The 20,670-nt window shown below is 41.8% G+C and overlaps 1 protein-coding gene across 1 annotated transcript in view; it reads right to left on the bottom strand.

Moving 5' to 3' along the window:
- Window positions 1-8,988: 8,988 nt before the first annotated feature.
- Window positions 8,989-20,670, bottom strand: part of ppm1f (protein phosphatase, Mg2+/Mn2+ dependent, 1F) — a 76,286-nt gene continuing 64,604 nt past the window's right edge. Inside the window, exon 7 of the mRNA XM_078226842.1 lies at window positions 8,989-15,533. Coding sequence (XP_078082968.1) covers window positions 15,115-15,533 — 419 coding nt within the window. The 3' untranslated portion in view covers window positions 8,989-15,114. The remainder of the gene's footprint in view (window positions 15,534-20,670) is intronic.

Below are 20,670 nucleotides of genomic sequence, written 5' to 3'. Positions count from 1 at the left end.
CATTTCATACTATTACTATGCAGTGGCATTTGGAGTGGTATTTCCACTAATAGGATGTTGCCATCAGTCCCAAAAGGCGTTCTACCTACCACACAGTTGAGCAATGTCATTCTTGAATTTCAGTCCTGGTGTGATGGCAGGTATGTAGCCCGTGGGTCTGAATGATTGGCTGATCAGAACAAATAGCATGTTCCTCTGATTGTTCATAATAGGCAGAGAACAGACTGTATTCAACCAGCTCCATTGCAAAACACAAAACCTATTAGATATGATTCTGCAATTGGGCAGCACGGCTGAACAATCCTGAGTGTGCTAATAACTACACTAACAACCAATTTAAGATAATCAGTCAAGGTCATAAAATAGCTCATCTATGCTTGCTAGAAGCAAAATACATAGAATCCCTACAGTGCAGAAGAGGCCATTCGGTCCATCGTGTTGGCAACGACTCTCCAACAGAGTATCTTATCCAGGTCCTCTCCCCTGCCTATCCCCGTTTTCTTCATTCAGGAGACTGTGAATCTTCGAAATTCTCTATCCCAGAGCGTAGTGGATATTCAATAGTTGAGTATTTTCAAGACAGAGAATGATAGATTCTTGAATTCCAAGGGTTAGGTCGATTAGGCAGGAAAGTGGAGTTGAGGTCAAAGATCAACCATGAGCTTATTGACTAGCAAAGTAAGCCTGACCTAGTCATGCTCCTATTTCATACATCCTTATGTACTGACCAATCGTTAAGGCCAGAAGGATAAAAAAAAAGCCTGTGAGAAAGATGAGCTGATGTTCAAGTTTTTCACTGAATCTCACTGGAACAGAGTAAGAGACCAAGAGTAGAGGGGTCAGGTTGAGAAGGATAAAATGTTAGGTGAACAGACGTCTGGGATCAGCCTTATGGATTGTTCCATCCCCTTTCCATCACCTCCCTTGATGTCACCACCAAGACATTCCTCCCACCCTCTAGGTAGCATTCCCAAGGGACCATCCCCTCCCTGACACCTTGGTTCACCCATTTATTTCTTGAGAATTACTAAATAGTTTCACAATTGCTTATCTATCAGATTTTCAATTTAACTTCCAGGCTTACCTGTGGCAACTCAGCCCTCACCTTCACTTAAATTGGTTTTATGCATGCCTAGTTACCTCTAGATTTGACTATACCCATGCATTCTGGGCTTGTCTCCCACATTCTATCCCCAGTAAACTTGAGACCATCTGAAACTCTGCTGGCATGCCTTAACTTGCAGCTCTGCTAACATCTCTACCTGCTGACCTACATAGAAAATTTATGGTAGAAAGAGGCCACTGGGTCCATCATGCTGCACTGGCTGAAAATCAGGCCACCCAGCCTAATCCCACTCTCCAGCATTCGGCCCATAGCCCTGCATATTATGGCACATCTGGGCACCTTTTGAAGTTGAGGATTTCTGCCTCTACCACCCTTTCAGGCAGTGAGTTGCAGACCCCCCACTACTCTCCGGGTGAAAGGTTTCTCCTCATTCCCCCTTGATTCTTTCTGCCAATCACTTAAAATCTATATCCCCTAGTCACTGGCCTCTATTGTAGTAAAATAAGCCCTTCCTATTCACTCTATCCAGACCTCTCACAATTCTGTACATCTCAATCAAATCTCCCCTCGGCCTTCTCTGTTCCAAGGACAACACCACCAACTTATTCAGTCTTTCCTCATAACTGCAATTTTCCAGTCCTGGCAACATCCTCATGAATCTCCTCTGTATCCTCTCTAGTGCAATTACATCCTTTCTATAATGGAGTGACCAGAAGTTGAGAGTTAACTAATATTTTGTATAGTTCCAGCATGACCTCCTTGCTCTTGCATCTGCACTTCCCACTGCTCTGACACTAATTTACCTTCCAGTAGCTGTTGCCAGTCCACCTTTGCTAAATCACTCCTCAATTTAGTAAAATTGACCTTTTATCTTTGTCCTTTTCCAGATGTTAAAATTAACAATTACTATCACTAATACCAAAATGCTTTCCCACTGTCACTCCCTCCACCTGCCCAGCATAACTTCCTAAATCCAGATCCTCATCCTCTCTTTGACTTGCTACATATTGGCATTCTCCTGAATGCACCTTAAAAACTCAGTTCCTTCTATTCCTTTCACACTAAGAAATATCCCAGTTAATATTGGTTAGTTTAAGACCTTTACTATTACTGCCCAATGGTTTTTGCATGCGTCAAGAAATCAGTAAAGTCAGCGTTAGATTTGAGGAAAAGGGGTGCAACAAGTTCAGAAAGAGATGGGTCAGAATGAGTGAGGGGAGCAGAGAAATTAGGATGTCGGATGTCAGACTGACAGTTTTCAATGAAAAGATCAAGAACTGGTAAGAGGTCTGTCGGAGGGGCCCCAAGTCGGGGGGGGAAAGTATTCAGAGACAAGTGAAAAGATCCATTGCGAGGAGGGGAAGGTTTATTTCCCAAATAAGTGAGTACAGAGGCAAAGGTGATGGCAGAGGAGCTCAGTGTCATGCCAAGCCAGAAATTCATTGTGATAAGGAAGTAAGAGGATTAAATTGATTTATTTGCTGAGCTCAAATTATTCAGCATCAGACAGGGGAAAGTAAGAGGGTACAGTGAAAACATGGTGAGAGATGGGATTAGAAGAAAGGATGGGGTTGAAAGGAAGGGTCTGGAGGAATGTTGGTATCCATAAATTGTTGGAGCTTGTGTTCCTCAACACCTGAAAGGAAGAGAAATAGCTTCTTGTTAAGATGCAGATGAGATGAAGAGTGAAATGAAATTTGGACCAGGACGGCTATAAGAAAGGACGAATTGGTGCTGCTGGAGAGGTCAAGGGTGTACATGTGGGGGCACATGGCATTCTGTGTGGTCTCAGGGTATAGTGAAAACAGTGAGAAATGTTGCATATCTTGGAGATACCTAGAATCCAGGGCAGATTTGAAACACGAAGGATTGACCTTCAGTTGGAAGCTACATAGGGTAAGTTTAGCCCGGAGCCAAAGACAGTCACTGAAGATGTGGCTGTGAAAACTAGTTTGCTCAGGAGGGAAATGGAAAGCCGTGAAGGTGAACAAGGTGAGACAAACTGAATTCCTGCTGGGGAGAAAAGCAGAACTTCAGGGCAGTCATTCCTGGAAGAGAAGTGGCGAATTAAACACAAAGCAAAATACTGCAAATGCTGGAGATCTGAAATAAAAATGATGCTGGAAAAAACTCAGCAGGTCTGGCAGCATCTGTGGAGAGAGAAACAGAGTTTTGAGTCCAATATAATTAGTTTTTAAGGGTCATATTGGACTTGAAATGTTAACTGTTTCTCTCTCCACAGATTTGCTGAGTTTTCCAGCACGTTTTTATCTAAAATAATTATCCTTGTTGGTGCCACAAAAATTGTCTCAAACAGATTCCATGAACTTATCCTACAAACTGCTTTTGCCAATTTGATATTTCCAGTCAATACAAAGATTATTTCCCTTTGCCTTTGTTATAAAATCCTGTTATTTCTTGATTAATACACTAACAGCAGAGCCACTGTTCCAAGATTTTTAAGCGACACCCAGCAGCCTTGTTGTTTCTTACTTCCGTCCACCCATACTGATTCTACTCATTGTTTGAGCCCAAATTCTAACAACTGACTTTGTCGTTCTTTACTTGAAGGGCTACATCACTTTTATGGGCAGCACGGTGGTTAGCACTGCTGCCTCACAGCTCCAGAGATCTGGGTTTGATTCCTGGCTTGGGTCACTGTCCGTGTGGAGTTTGCACGTTCTTCCCGTGTCTGCATGGGTTTCCTCTGGGTGCTCTGGTTTCCTCCCACAGTCCAAAGATGTGCGGGTTAGGTGCTTTGGCTATGATAAATTACCCCTTAGTGTCCTGGGATGCATAGGTCAGAGGGATTCACAGGGTAAATATGTGGGGTTAAGGGGATTGGGCCTAGGTGGGATTGCTGTTGGTGCAAACTTGATGGGCTGAATGGCCTCCTTCTGCACTGTATGGATTCTATAAGTCTTCAAAATATCAACTACCTGAAATATTTTATGGTTGAATTTGAAGAGTACTCACATGAAATACTATCCCCAATTTACAAATAGTTCGGATGGGGCAGTTTTTGTGCAGTGTGTGCAGGAGGGTTTCCTGACACAATATGTGGATAGGCCGACAAGAGGTGAGGCCACATTGGATTTGGTACTGGGAAATGAACCGGGCCAAGTGTTAGATTTAGTTGTGGGAGAGCACTTTGGAGATAGTGACCACAATTCGGTGTCTTTTGTTATTGCAATGGAGAGGGATAGGGCCGTACGGCAGGGCAAGGTTTACAATTGGGGGAGAGGTAATTATGATGCGATCAGGCAAGAATTAGGGGGCATAAGTTGGGAACAGAAACTGTCAGGGAAAGGAACTAATGAAAAGTGGAACTTTTTCAAGGAACAAATACTGGGTGTCCTTGATAGGTATGTCCCTGTCAGGCAGGGAGGAAATGGCCGAGTGAGGGAACCATGGTTCACGAAAGAGGTGAAATGTCTTGTGAAAAGGAAGAGGGAAGCTTATGTAGGGATGAGGAAACAAGGTTCAGATGGCTCGATTGAGGGTTACAATTTAGCAAGGAATGAGCTGAAAAAGGGGCTTAGGAGAGCTAGGAGGGGACATGAGAAGTCCTTGGTGGGTCGGATCAAGGAAAACCCCAAGGCTTTTTACTCTTATGTGAGGAATAAAAGAATGACCAGGGTGAGGTTAGGGCCGGTCAAGGACAGTAGTGGGAACTTGTGTATGGAGTCAGTGGAGATAGGCGAGGTGATGAATGAATACTTTTCTTCAGTGTTCACCAAGGAGAGGGGCCATGTTTTTGAGGAAGAGAAGGTGTTACAGGCTAATAGGCTGGAGGAAATAGATGTTCGGAGGGAGGATGTCCTGGCAGTTTTGAATAAACTGAAGGTCGATAAGTCCCCTGGGCCTGATGAAATATATCCTAGGATTCTTTGGGAGGCAAGGGATGAGATTGCAGAGCCTTTGGCTTTGATCTTTGGGTCCTCGCTGTCCACGGGGATGGTGCCAGAGGACTGGAGAATGGTGAATGTTGTTCCTCTGTTTAAGAAAGGGAAGAGAAATGACCCTGGTAATTATAGACCAGTTAGTCTTACTTCGGTGGTTGGTAAATTGATGGAAAAGGTCCTTAGGGATGGGATTTACGACCATTTAGAAAGATGCGGATTAATCCGGGATAGTCAGCACGGATTCGTGAAGGGCAAGTCGTGCCTCACAAATTTGATTGAATTTTTTGAGGAGGTAACTAAGTGTGTTGATGAAGGTAGGGCAGTTGATGTCATATACATGGATTTTAGTAAGGTGTTTGATAAGGTCCCCCATGGTCGGCTTATGATGAAAGTGAGGAGGTGTGGGATAGAGGGAAAGTTGGCCGATTGGATAGGTAACTGGCTGTCTGATCGAAGACAGAGGGTGGTGGTGGATGGAAAATTTTCGGATTGGAGGCAGGTTGCTAGCGGAGTGCCACAGGGATCAGTGCTTGGTCCTCTGCTCTTTGTGATTTTTATTAATGACTTAGAGGAGGGGGCTGAAGGGTGGATCAGTAAATTTGCTGATGACACCAAGATTGGTGGAGTAGTGGATGAGGTGGAGGGCTGTTGTAGGCTGCAAAGAGACATAGATAGGATGCAAAGCTGGGCTGAAAAATGGCAAATGGAGTTTAACCCTGATAAATGTGAGGTGATTCATTTTGGTAGGACTAATTTAAATGTGGATTACAGGGTCAAAGGTAGGGTTCTGAAGACTGTGGAGGAACAGAGAGATCTTGTGGTCCATATCCACAGATCTCTAAAGGTTGCCACTCAAGTGGATAGAGCTGTGAAGAAGGCCTATAGTGTGTTAGCTTTTGTTAACAGGGGGTTGGAGTTTAAGAGCCGTGGGGTTATGCTGCAACTGTACAGGACCTTGGTGAGACCACATTTGGAATATTGTGTGCAGTTCTGGTCACCTCACTATAAGAAGGATGTGGAAGCGCTGGAAAGAGTGCAGAGGAGATTTACCAGGATGCTGCCTGGTTTGGAGGGTAGGTCTTATGAGGAAAGGTTGAGGGAGCTAGGGCTGTTCTCTCTGGAGCGGAGGAGGCTGAGGGGAGACTTAATAGAGGTTTATAAAATGATGAAGGGGATAGATAGAGTGAACGTTCAAAGACTATTTCCTCGGGTGGATGGAGCTATTACAAGGGGGCATAACTATAGGGTTCGTGGTGGGAGATATAGGAAGGATATCAGAGGTAGGTTCTTTACGTAGAGTGTGGTTGGGGTGTGGAATGGACTGCCTGCAGTGATAGTGGAGTCAGACACTTTAGGAACATTTAAGCGGTTATTGGATAGGCACATGGAGCACACCAGGATGATAGGGAGTGGGATAGCTTGATCTTGGTTTCAGATAAAGCTCGGCACAACATCGTGGGCCGAAGGGTCTGTTCTGTGCTGTACTGTTCTATGTTCGTTCTATGTTCTACAATAATGCAGCAGTGAAAGGGAAACAAAGGCATAAAAATAGAGAAGTGAATCCGACCATGACATTCACCTTAGCATCCTAGCTTAAATAAATCCAGCCGACATTAGAGCCATAAATGTCTTTCCTCTATTCAACCTCTTTTGTTGGTCACAACAAAGATTAAGCTTCTTTTTCATGAGGACATGCCTTTTCCAAAAGGAGAATGTATGCAAATTATTGGCAAGCAATAAGGAGCCAATCAAACAAGATTTTAATAACCTGAGAAAAATATCAGGATTTTAGCCCTTATGCAATCATTTGGGCCCCCACACAGGTGTCAAATATAAAAACTAAAAGAATATAAAGATTAAGCTTCCTTGAAGTATAGATTTTAAAGGCTGTGGCTGATTTAGATTAGCTGGTTTCTTGGATGCGGTCAGATGTAGATGATGTTGCAATTGTTAGGAAATGATGAGAGGCATGGACAGAGTGGATAGTCAAAAGTTTTTTTCCCAGGGTGGAAAAGTCAATTACTAGGAGGCACAGGTTTAAGGGGCAAGGTTTGAAGGAGATGTACGAGGCAGACTTTTTAGAGTAACGGCTCCCTGGAACTCATTGTCAAGGGCGTCTTGACAAATACACGAATAGGATGGGAATAGAGGGATATGGTCCCCGAAAGGGTAGAGGGTTTTAGTTAAGTCAGGCAGCATGGTCGGTGCAGGCTTGGAGGGCCGAAGGGCCTGTTCCTGTGCTGTAATTTTCTTTGTTCTATCTTGGTTTGCTGGTAGGTTTCTGGTACAGTTGGCTACTTGAACCGGACAACACACTTAATCCGAGTGCGCACAACCTTCAGCCTGTTTCCTCTGCTGAGGATTTACTAACACTCGCAATCATTCTCAAATGGCTAGGCAGCCTTGCCCTGAATACTTTACCCATTATTTCCAAAGGGTTTGGGTGTGATATCTGCGACATCCATTGTTTCAATATCCAGTGCTTTGCATTTATAATGTCTCTTCCTTTAGACAGTCGAGTTTCAATGGGTGTCTGGATTATAGGAAATATCTCAAATCACCCTCATGAGAGAGGGTGAAGAGTTTATTTTCTTACTTTCACTTTGTTTTTAAGCAATTTGCTCCCAGTTCAAATTGCAAAATTTCCTGTCAGTTAAAAAATAAATCACTCAAAAATAAAAGGACAGCCTCATGACTTGACTACCAGCACTTATTCTCACTCCTATCCCATAGGATGGCTGGGATTGGGAATTGGAATAAGTCAGTGGTTCAAAAAGGGGGTGGATTTCAAATATTGGGTTAAAATAAGTCAATAGCGTAGAGTAGGAGCTTTTATTTACCTGGAGCTGCACTTTGTTTGATGATCTGAGAATCAGTCTTCAATCCCTATGCCACTAATGGGGTTTGTCTCAATTATTTTCCCCCAAGTTAGGCCCAAAATGTTGTGGGAGAGAGAAAAAAGGGACAGATAGGAAGAGGGAGAGATCCCTATGATTAATTCTGCTCCTGTTTAGCACCAGTGCTTCTTAGTGCTCTTACCACATTTAGATACAATCCACTGTGTAGGGGAACTGGCTGAAGAATGCATCTTACTTTGATTAGTGGTGTGAATAAAATGCCCTTTAATTAGAACAAAATGAATTATTTTTCCTCTACTTGAGGGCTATGTTGTAGTTACTTGCACCAAATTCCGTTCTCCATTAACTCCTTTAGCTGCTGACTTGCATTGACCCCTGGCCCATCTAAATCCTTGATTTTTAATTTTCATCCTAGTTTTCTGTGATCTTGCCCCATAACTTCCTCAAGCCCTATTACTCCCAGATTCTCTACTTCACCCAATTCTGGCCTTGCACATGCTGATTTTGATTACTCCATCATTTGACAGCTGTGCTTTCAACTGCTTAGGCCTCAAACTCTAGAATTCCCTTCCTAAATGGCTCTATCCTTTAAGATAATCCTTAAAGTCTACCTCTTTAACCAAGTTTTTTGATCACCTACCCTAATATTTCCTTAATGACACACTTTGTTAAATTTTGTCTGATTAGATTCCTGTGAAACCCCTTGGGACATTTACCTGCACTTAAGTTGCTATACAAGTGCAAGTTGCTGTTTTTGGAGCAGTGGCATTTGCTTTTTGCAGTGTCAAATGTCTAGAAATCCTCTGCACAAAAATGAAGATAGTAACGATAAAAGGGGATAATTTCATTTATTTGGTTCAATGCCTTCAAATTATCCTGACCATGCAAAAGAAAGTGTCTTTGTTCCACCTCGAGAAAGCCCCTGGGTGTGCATGCCTCCTCTTGTAGGACTCCAGATTTGCTTAGCACTATTACACGCTTATTGGCTTAGGGAGGTTTCCTTATGCAGCTTCATAGATACAAGGCTGTCTCCAAGGCATTAGTGCCCTATTAGTGTGCGAAATCTCTTCACGTACCTTATTCTTTTACCCAGGAGAAAGAAATTATCCTAATAGTATAGTCACTTATTTACTGTTAAATAAAGCTAGTAACACAAGTTGCATATATCTTTATTACGAGATAATACTGTGTTATAGAAACATTTCAGGATAGTTAATAACCCATCCCCAATAAGGCAAATAGAAATAACTAGGTTTCAAACTCAGCTTAGTAAGTCATCCTTCTGGCACAGAAGTGACAAAGGATTAATTCTGCAGATAAATAAATACTTTTGAGATAAATCTTTGATGCCAAGTTGCTTCCTGTTGGTTTTGTGCAATGTTGTGTGAAGATAAACAGCTCACAGAGTCTTGATTACAACCCCATGTACTATTCCCTCTTAGAGGAGTGATTGTGCAACAATCCAAAAATTCCCACACAGGCCATGCACAAGTTGGCCTGCAAGTTACCATGTTGTAGGACTCCACAAAAAAATTAAACAGTCAACACCCATGCCAGTGAATTGGCCACACAAGAAAAAAAAAGGGTATGTTGGCCCCAAGTCAACTACTGTTCAATGGAATAAAAAATGGTGAATTACAAGTCAGCAGCACCAAATCAGAGAGAGGTGGTAAGAGAGATGGGGAGAGGAGAGACAGAGACTTCAGCAGATATCCAAATGGGGCACATCACTGGCAGCACCATCCAGACGAGAACTAGAGAACTGCGAATTTGTGTGTACTTTCCTTAAAAATTGTTGGTTCACCACAAGAGAAGATTTTGCAGGAAAAAAACCTCATCTGTTGTAAATCTACCTTCGGCACTGTAAATTAGCCACAGGGATACTTCTTTCTCCTGGTCCTATCCAGTTCTTTCCACATGATGAAATAGCACAAGTTGTGCTCATACTAATTTACAGATGCTGCAAACTATAATTGTCCAATTATAATTTAAACAGGATGAAAACAAAGACCACTCCCGTTACTGTTTAGGTCCATTCCAATCTATAACTAACCCTTAAATTCAATTAAAGTGTAAAGCTGACCAATTTACATACATGTTGCCTAGAAAACCTAGTCAGCTTCTGGCACCAGCATAACATGGTGGGAGTTTGATTCTTTAGTAGAGATCAGTAAAACACCGCAGTACACTGTCACTCAACCCAGATGGCTGCCAAGTGCTGAATGCTTTTTATCATTCAAGATAAACATTTTATGTAAAAGCTGGAATTGCAATTATTTACACTTTATCATGACCTATTCAGCAAACTAGTTTTTAGGAGTCAAGCCTGCCATCAGAAATAACCAAAATCCTTGTATAAACTAGAGTACTTTGAAGAAGTAACCATGCTGGAGATAAAGGGAAATTGGTGGATGTATTGTACTTAGATTTCCATAGATTTGGTAAGATGCTAAGGTTATTGCAGAAAATGTTATAGGGAGTCAACATATTAGTATGGATAGAAGATTGGCTGGCTAACAGGAAGCAGAGAGCACGCCTAAATGGATCTTCAGGTTGACAAGATGTAATGAGTGGTGTGCCACAGGGATCAGCTGTTAATTTATATGAATGACCTAGATGAAGAGATTGAAGGGATGGTTGCCAATCTGCTAATGACACAGAAATTAAGTTGTGAAGACAACATGAGGAAGCTACAACAATAAGATAGGTCAAATGAGTGGACAAATATCTGGCAAATGGAGTATAATGTGGGAAAATATGAAATTGTCCATTTTGGCAGGAAGAATAAAAAATCATCAAATGGTGAGAAATTGCAGAGGTCTGAGGGGGAGAAGAATCTGGGTATCCTAGGGTAGGAATTGTAAAAAGCTAGTATGCAGGTACAGCAAGTAACTAGGGAAGCTAATAGAATATTACTGTTTATTGTGAGGTTATGCTTCAGTTGTACAGGGCATTAATAAGCCCACATTTGGAGTACTATTGGTCACCTTATTTAAGGGAGGATGTAAGTATGTTGGAAGCAGTTCAGAGAATGTTCACTAGACTATCAGGAATGAGCAGGTTGTCTCATCAGGAAAGGTTGGACAGGCTAGGCTTGTATCCGCTGGAGTTTAGAAGAGCAAAAGACGACTTGATTGAAACATACTAGATCCTGAGGGGTCTAGATAGGATTAATGTAACAGCTATGCCAGTGTCACCCACATCCCAAGAATGCTGGAAATCTGAAAGGAAAACAGAAAATGTTGGGGGGCAATACTCAGCAGGTCTGGCAACATCTGTAAAGAACGATACACAGCTAATGTTTTAGGTCAATGGCTTATCTTGCTGAAACGTTTAGCAGGTCTAGCATTTTCTTATCTTTGACTAACAAATCAAAAGTTGTCAATCAATTGCATTGCAGTATTCCATTGTCGTGTTAAAGATGGAAAAAAATAAATCAGCCAACATATACCTTGGGTACAAACCCTATATGGACCATAGGATCATCGTACTAACTTTGACCTCAAAGCAGTCATGTGCAGTGTGTGGAAAGCCCCCAAAACAAAACATAACATTCCTGTAGGAACGTGATCAAAATATGCCAGGGTCAAGGCAGTTATTTCTCCCAATCATTCACCCTTTTCTCACTTCTGATACAGACACTTGGTATTAAATTGGAGATTATAAAAATCAGTATCTGCAGTTGATATCCCATCGGATTCGATAGTGACCAAAGGCACTTTGGGGAAAAATACCTTACACTAACAGAGCCTAATATATAAATTGCTGTAGAAACAAGATATTGCCACTGAAAGTATTATGCGTGAGACAATTATTTCAAAAATTATAAGTGCTTCTGTCACCTGCTGGCTCAAATATTTCAGATCTTCAGTGGATCAGAATGCAATGTTTGGACAAACTGTTTTGCTAGTAAGCATAAGCAATGGTCATGGTGGTGCATAGGAATATATTTCATTAACGGGTCCCCGTAACTGCACAACACATCAACATGCACAAAACCGCACCAGACAACTTCCCAACTTAGCAAGTTGCAGGTTTGCTTAAAAAAATATATGTTCATATCATGCAATATGAATAAATAAAATCAGGTTATAAAGTCTTGTGGTTATATCAAATGCAATAAAAATGCAATTAGAAAGGCAAGTAAAATAAAACAGATACAAGTATACTCAGGCACCAGTATATTACCAGCCCTGCACATTCTATAAACAAACAGTGCAAAAACATTGTTAAAGGGTCAGAAAGGAACCCTCACAAAATCAGAACACTCAAATACCATTATAAATTGTAAAAGATTGATTTAGAAATTATGATTATCATCTGCCAGAGACGAGGTCATCAGTGATTCACCAGACAGGTATCAGGTGTAACATATTAATCAAGGATATGGTTTTGTTTTGATACTGAGTGACATTCCCCTCCCCGCTTTTGTCCTCCCTCCCATTATGTAGAAGTTGTGCACAAGTTCACACAATGGTGCTCTTAGAAACCCAGCTGTGTTGTACTGTTCAAAAGGGATGTATGCAATTGACTGGGTGCAAAGAATAATAAAAATATTCTTGTAGAAGGAGGAGGTGATCGAAAAAGTTGGAGTATATAAAGTACACTGGTAAGAATAACACAATACTGTTTTGAGATAAGATTAGTTAATAGAATCAAGAAACAGATTTGGCAAATAGCTAGAATATTTTGAAAAAGGTTTCAGCATTGAAAAGCTGAAATATTTGGAATGCTGTACCAAGATCTATCTATCATCTATCATTCTATTCTATTCCATCATCAAGATAGATAAAAAGACATTAGGGACATTCCAAATGTAGATGGGTGTTATGCTGAACGAATCAGAGTATAGAAAGGGCAAGTTTCAATGGGCCAAATGGCCATTTGTCACTCAAATTGGATATCACAACATAGGAACACAAATCTATGTTGTCAAGTTTTGTGACACAAGAAATGCCTCTTGTCTTGGGAATGGTTGATTCCCCTTCTCCACCTGAAGCCATATTTTCTGGGATATCATATTTCAAATTCAGCAAAACCTCTCAAGGGAACTTGTCTTGATAAAGTTTTGCTAAAAAAAGTAAAGGTGTCATCCTTGATCTATGCTGAGTCAGTTTATCTTGTGGATTGCCCTCGAGGAATAGAAAATTAATCCTGCTTTTTTTCCTGATCTCTACCGTGGAAGTGTGCACCATGTGCAAAAGAGAATTGGGCTGAGCTGTTCAAGTCATCTGCCAACATGCTAATAAAGCAAATGACAACAGGGGGAGCTTCTGGAGATTACTGGCATCCATTGAACTATGTCCCTGCAAATTACCCTCTTTAGAAGAAAAATTGAGTGTGACATAATAAGTGCCACCAGTTTAACATTCATTTCCTCCCCCGCTGACAAGCCATGAGCTGTAGTGTGCACCATCCTCAAGATATATTGCAGCAACTAGCAAGGTTCCTTCAATAACATCTCCCAATCACACCACCCCGAGCAACTAAAAGGACAAGGGCAGTGATTACATGGAAATACTACCACCTTCAAGTTCCCCTCCAAGTAGCGCACCATTCTAATTTGGAACCTATCATTCCTTCATCAGCTCTAGATTAAAATCCTGGAACTCCCTCCTTAGCAGCGAGAGTGTAGCTACCAACAGACTACAGCAATTCAAGAAGCCCATTTGCCACCACCAAGGGAAGTTAGGAATGGTCCATAAATACTCCCCCTGCTAGCAACAACATCTCATGAAAAATATAAAGATTCTCAAAACAGTCTCTAGAATAATGATTTTTCAGTTTCAAAACAAAACTTGGAAAGCTGCTTTGCACATTAGCTTTCATTATTTCAAAAAAATGAATACATTTGAGGGTTCTTCGGAGGGTTTTAAGTAAATTACTCATTAGGTCATAAAAAATAAGGACAGATGGAGTTAGAAGTCTACCATATGTCTTGGAATACACAACATCAAATACGTTATTACTTAATTCAGCAGTTAGTAAACTACTGAAAAACTCCTAATATTTCTGAAACAGATCAAAATAATTCCAGTTACTTAAAACTACAATACATTCAACCATCCAACCATCTGACACAAGCAATAAAATGAAGTTTCCAAACTCAGCACCAAATCAAAGACTCAAGTTTTGTGGTTATTTGACACTTATTTTTTCTCTCTTGACAAGAGAAGGGATTGAAGTCATGTTACACTGTGCAGTACATGTAACAGTACTCTAGCTGTGTAGAGGGGTATAAGGCACTAAACGGTTATTGACAGGGCAGTACAAATCACTAAAAAGTTTGCGCTGCACACAAGGAGCAGATTAAGGCACTAAAATAGTCAACTTGCTTTTGCTGCTGGAGGCAAATCATTATGCAAGGGTGCTTGAAAACTTGACATACTTAAGAAAAATAATTTGAGAAAATTAATAAGTATTATGCAATTTTACCACAGGAAATCTAGTTAACATGGTGGCAGTTCACCAATGGTGCTAACCCACTGACCACTCAGTCCCACTATTGATTTTTCTTCTGGGCCAGATAAGAGAGAATGGAATAGTGCTGTAAAATACTTAAAATTAACACTATTGTATTCACTATAAAAATAATCTTGCAACATCAATCCATTGTCACCAAATTAGACTGGCATAGAATTATTGATGTCAGTTCGGAGTATCGCTATTTCAGAGTTTTTAGGCAAACGAAACAGCCTGCTCCTGAAACTCTCACCAGATTAGTTCCTGAGAAAAGTTTGCATCAGAACAGCTAGTGGATCAGCTACAGTTTGAACACAATTTTGTTAATTTGGAGGACACCAAGGTGAATTTTCAACCTCCAGATACAGAATATATCTGAGGCAAACAAAGTACTACCTTGGAATATCCTTTTGCCCGCACTACAGAACCAGGCCCCAGGATTAGGGAATATTTGTTCTCCAATCCAAGCTAGAAAGCTGTAGCAATATGATAAAAATCCATTGATGCTACTTAATTCTGGGATTTAGCCCTTTAAACTTGTGATTTCAGAAAAGGTGCACATCTTAATATCTCCCGAGTGACCCTTATTTGCACCCTCGGTTACTGATCGTTATATTCCTTTCATTAAAGCTTATGCAGGAGACTGGATTTAAATAGACCTATTTGGCAAATGCAGGCATAAACTTGCCAAATCGGTGTCGTCACTTTACTGTGAGCTGGCATTTCAACATCAAACCCCACCCTTCCCCAGTTCTTTGGCATCACTCATTAAAGCATTAAACCCTAAAAGTAACACTGTCACCTGATCTCCATTAGACAGGAGTCAGCCTGTCTGTACCTCTGCCTGGTTGTCTTTATTTACTGTCAAGACCAGCTGTGGTGGAGAGGTTTCAGAATCGCCTCTGGCTCGAGGGCACCCACTGTTCTGGTCAGTGCTCTCAATGCCCACGTGCAAGCTGCTAACTTTCAGAATGTCCTGTGGATCCCGTAGGAAGACCAACACCACAGTGATATTGTCACTAGAACCACCTTCTTTTGCAGCTGCTACAAGTGTCTCTGCAACTGTACTGCCATCACCCGCGTTTTCTTGCAAGTGTTCTTGCACAAGGTCCACAACCTTGGAAGGTTCAATTCCATCAAAGAAGCCATCGCAGGCTAAAACAATGTAGTCCTCCGTGCCATCGAGTTGGAACGAGGCACTATCTGCATCCCCCGAAATGTAAGGTTTTTGGTCAATATCCCCTAAAAGAATTAACAAAATCATCTTGATAACAGGAAAGAAAAATTAACATTCCAGAATTTGGTACAGTACAGAATGTCAGTAAATACCAATTCACCTTTGGCAATGTGGATTCATTCAACTCAAAGATGAACATTTTTTTTAAAATAGTTACTGAAATCCACTAAAAATATACACATTACTCTGAACCAACTCAGAAATTAAATATGAATTCATGTGGACTAGGAAACAGAAATAAGAAATGACATCTATGCATAGACACTTGTAAGTACCTTATAAATGGTATTTATGCGAGGAAGTTTGACCCTCCCACGTGAGTTATACGTGACCCAAATGCTTGTGATGGGAAGGACAGGAGGATTCTTGCTGCATTTGGCTTGTACTATATGAACTGAATACACATTCACAAAAACAATGCTAGTAACTGGATAATAAAGGATATCAAATTTTCATTATTGTATTATTTCCAAAGTTTCAAATTAATGCTACTACTGAAAATCCAAACACTTTATTCACCAGTGTCAACATCAAACATTCTAGATCAATTACAGCATAATCAGACGGAGAAGCGAGGCATCAACAATAATGCATCGCAACCCCAAACTCAGCAGTGCTTCCGAATGTGGTAATGTAAGTTTTTCTATTCCAACATTAGACATTCTTGCATCTTTGCTCAGATACTTCAACCTATGAGAGTTTTTTTTGCTATGGGAGCGTGCAATACCATAGCCCCACTGCCTTGGATTTGTCCTGCTGCTCAAGAGATATCCAATGTCGGAGTAAAAATTTGCTATAGCTAAATATTGGAAAGACCCAAACCATTATCTTTGGCCCCTGCCACAAACTGTATTCCCTGGTCACCAACTCTATTCTTCCTGTCACTGTCTCAGGCTGAACCGTGTTATCTGCATAGTGTCCTTACTGACTCCAAGGTGAGCTTCTCCCCCATCACCACAACCACCCCCATCACCACAATCACCCCCATCCCTGCTTCCACTCCTATGTAACACCACCCATCTTTTCCACTGTCTCAGCTCATCTACTGACGAAACTCTCAACCAAGTCCTTGCTACCTCTATACTCAGCTATCCCAGTGCTCTCCTTGCTGGTCCATTACTTTGCATCCTTTGTAAATTTAAGGTCACATCCTAACTTGAACCAAGTTCTAAAATCCAATTACCTCAGTGCTCACTGAGCCACATTGGTTCCCAGCTCCTAAATGCTTTTGTTTTAAAATTCTTATCCAATCTTCAAATTCCTCCATTGCCTCACCCCATCCCAATCTCAGATTTGTGCACTCTTCCAATTTTGGTCTCATGCCCATTGTTGCCTGCAGCTCCAAAATTAGCCACCCTGCCTCCGATTGCCTAGACTCCAAGCTGTTGAATTCCCAGCCTAAACTTCTCCATTTCGCTTTTGCCCTTAAAAGTTCATTAGGAAAGCTAATAGAATGCTATCACTTATTGCGAGGGGAATTAAATACAAAAGTAGGTGGTTATGCTTCAGTTGTACAGGGCACAAGTGAGACCACATTTGGAGTACTGTATGCAATTTTGGTAACCTTATTTAAGGAAGGGTGTAAATGCATTGGTTTACCAGACTAATATCTGGAATGTGTGGATTGTCTTTGAGGAAAGGTTGGACAGGCTAGGCTTGTATCTGCTGGCTAAGGCTACTGGGGAGAATTTAAACTAGATAGGTTGGGGGGAGGGGAGCTAGAAGAGTTGACTAGGATCAAGGAACTAATTGATGGGGGGGGGAGGATGCAGGGGTAAGGGGAATTACAAAATTAATGGTAGAGGAGAGGGTGCAAGTGAATGAAGGCGGTAATTTAGATAAGGGAGTAGAGGGAGAGGGTGTTCGCGACTCATCAAAGCGGGTCCAGATAAAAGCTGGAATAAGGACACTTTGCCTGAATGCACGAAGCATTCGGAACAAGGTAAATGAGTTGATGGTGCAAATCAGCACAAGTGGGTACGATCTAGTGGCCATTACAGAAACGTGGCTGAAAGGTGACCAGGACTGGGAGATGAATATCCAGGGGTATCAGGCGTTTAGGAAGAATAGACAGGAAGGAAAAGGTGGTGGGGTCGCGCTATTAATAAGAGATAATATCAGGGTAGTACTGAGGGATGACATAGGCTCTGAGGAACAAAACGTGGAATCATTATGGGTAGAGATGAGGAATAGTAGAGGGAGAAAGACACTAGTAGGTGTGGTATATAGGCCCCCAAATAATAATGTTGAGGTAGGGAGGGCTATAAACAAGCAGATAAGGGATGCGTGTAAAAACGGAACGGCAATAATCATGGGGGACTTCAACATGCACATTGACTGGCAGACTCAAGTCGGTAAGGGTGGAATGGAGGAAGAGTTCTTAGAATGCTGTCGGGATAGTTTCCTTGAACAGCATGTTACGGAACCGACGAGGGAACGAGCTATTTTGGATCTGGTATTGTGTAACGAGGTAGGTAGAATTAAGGATCTTATTGTGAAGGACCCTCTTGGGTCTAGTGACCACAATATGGTCGAATTTCTGATTCAGATGGAAGAGGAGAAAGTTTGGTCCCAAACCAGTGTCCTCTGTTTGAACGGAGGGAAATATGATAGGATGAGGGATGAATTGGCTAAGGTAGACTGGGAGAGCAGGCTGGCAGGTAGGATAGCTGAGGAACAGTGGAGGATTTTTAAGGAGATCCTTTTCAGTTCTCAGCAAAAATATATTCCAGCAAAAAATAAGGATTGTAAGAAAAGGGAGAACCAGCCGTGGATAACGAAGGAATTAAAGGAGAGTATTAAAATAAAAACAGCTGCGTACAGAGTGGCCAAAAATAGTGGAGAAACAAGTGATTGGGAAAAATTTAAGAAACAACAAAGAGAGACTAAGAAAGCGATAAAGAAAGGAAGGATAGACTATGAAGCTAGGCTAGCAATTAATATAAAAAATGATAGTAAAAGTTTTTATAAATATATAAAAAGGAATAGAGTGGCTAGAGTGAATGTTGGACCCTTGGAGGACGAGAGGGGGGAGTTAATAGTGGGAAATGAGGATATGGCTGAGTCTTTAAATAAGTTTTTTGTGTCGGTCTTCACGGTGGAGGACACAAATAGTTTGCCAAATATTAACGATAGAGGGTTGGCAGCAGGAGAAATACTTAATACAATTAATGTTACCAGAGAGGCAGTGCTGGGTAGACTAATGGGACTGATGGTGGACAAGTCCCCGGGTCCGGATGGAATGCATCCCAGGGTATTGAAAGAAATGTCAGAGGTAATAGTGGATGCGTTAGTGATTATTTATCAAAACTCATTGCATTCTGCAGTAGTGCCGGTTGATTGGAAAACGGCTAATGTTACGCCACTGTTTAAAAAAGGAAGGAGACAAAAGGCGGGTAACTATAGGCCGGTCAGCTTAACGTCTGTAGTAGGGAAAATGCTGGAATCCATTATTAAAGAGGAGATAGCAGGGCATCTGGATAGAAATGGTTCGATCAGACGCAGCATGGATTCATGAGGGGAAAGTCGTGCTTGATGAACATGTTGGATTTTTATGAAGATGTGACGAGGGCGGTTGATGGAGGAGAACCGGTGAATGCGGTGTTTTTGGATTTCCAAAAGGCGTTTGATAAGGTGCCCCATAAAAGGCTGCTGAAGAAGATTAGGGCACACAGAGTTGGGGGTAGTGTGTTAAAGTGGATTGGGGACTGGCTATCCGACAGGAAGCAAAGAGTCGGAATAAATGGGTGTTTTTCCGGTTGGAGGAAGGTAACTAGTGGCGTGCCGCAGGGATCGGTACTCGGGCCGCAACTATTTACCATTTATATAGATGATCTGGAGGAGGGGACGGAGTGTAGGGTAACGAAGTTTGCAGACGACACAAAGATAAGTGGAAAAGTGAATCGTGTGGAGGACGGAGAAGATCTGCAGAGAGATTTGGACAGGCTGAGTGAGTGGGCGAGGATATGGCAAATGGAATATAACGTTGATAAATGCGAGGTTATACACTTTGGAGGAAATAATAACAAATGGGATTACTATCTCAATGGAAACAAATTAAAACATGCTACCGTGCAAAGGGGCCTGGGGGTCCTTGTGCATGAGACGCAAAAGCCCAGTCTGCAGGTGCAACAGGTGATCAAGAAGGCAAATGGGATGTTGGCCTATATTGCGAGGGGGATAGAATATAAAAGCAGGGATGTCTTGATGCACCTGTACAGGGCATTGGTGAGGCCGCAGCTGGAATACTGTGTGCAGTATTGGTCCCCTTATATGAGGAAGGATATATTGGCATTGGAGGGAGTGCAGAGAAGGTTCACCAGGTTGATACCGGAGATGAGGGGTTTGGATTATGAGGAGAGGCTGAGGAGATTGGGTTTGTACTCATTGGAGTTTAGAAGGATGAGGGGGGATCTTATGGAGACTTACAAGATAATGCAGGGGCTGGATAGGGTGGAGGCGGAGAGATTCTTTCCACTTAGTAAGGAAGTTAAAACTAGAGGACACAGACTCAAAATAAAGGGGGGTCGGTTTAAGACAGAGTTGAGGAGGAACTTCTTCTCCCAGAGGGTGGTGAATCTCTGGAATTCTCTGCCCACTGAGGTGGTGGAGGCTACCTCGCTGAATATGTTTAAAGTGCGGATGGATGGATTCCTGATCGGTAAGGGAATTAAGGGTTATGGGGATCAGGCGGGTAAGTGGTACTGATCCACGTCAGATCAGCCATGATCTTATTGAATGGCGGGGCAGGCTCGAGGGGCTAGATGGCCTACTCCTGCTCCTATTTCTTATGTTCTTATAATTTAGAAGAGTAAGAGGTGACTAGATTGAAACATAAAAGATCCTGAGGGTCTTGACAGGGTGGAAATGGAGGAGATGTTGCCTCTTGTGGGAGAATTTAAAACTAGCGGCCACTGTTCAAAATAAGAGGTTACCTATTTAAAACAGAGATGGGGTGACATTTTTTCTCTGAGGGCCATAAGTCTTTGGAAGCCTTTGACAAGATCCCATATGGGAGACTTGTAAAGAAGGTAAATGCACATGGGATACCAGGTAATTTGAAAAGTGGATTCAGATTTGGCTCAGTTGTAGGAAACAGAGGGTGATGACAGAAGGCTGATTTAGTGACTGGAAGTATCCAAT

This window comes from Mustelus asterias, chromosome 13 (assembly GCF_964213995.1).
Source record: "Mustelus asterias chromosome 13, sMusAst1.hap1.1, whole genome shotgun sequence".
In the NCBI taxonomy this organism is placed as follows: domain Eukaryota; kingdom Metazoa; phylum Chordata; class Chondrichthyes; order Carcharhiniformes; family Triakidae; genus Mustelus; species Mustelus asterias.
This window is presented reverse-complemented; position numbering and strand designations above follow the sequence as displayed.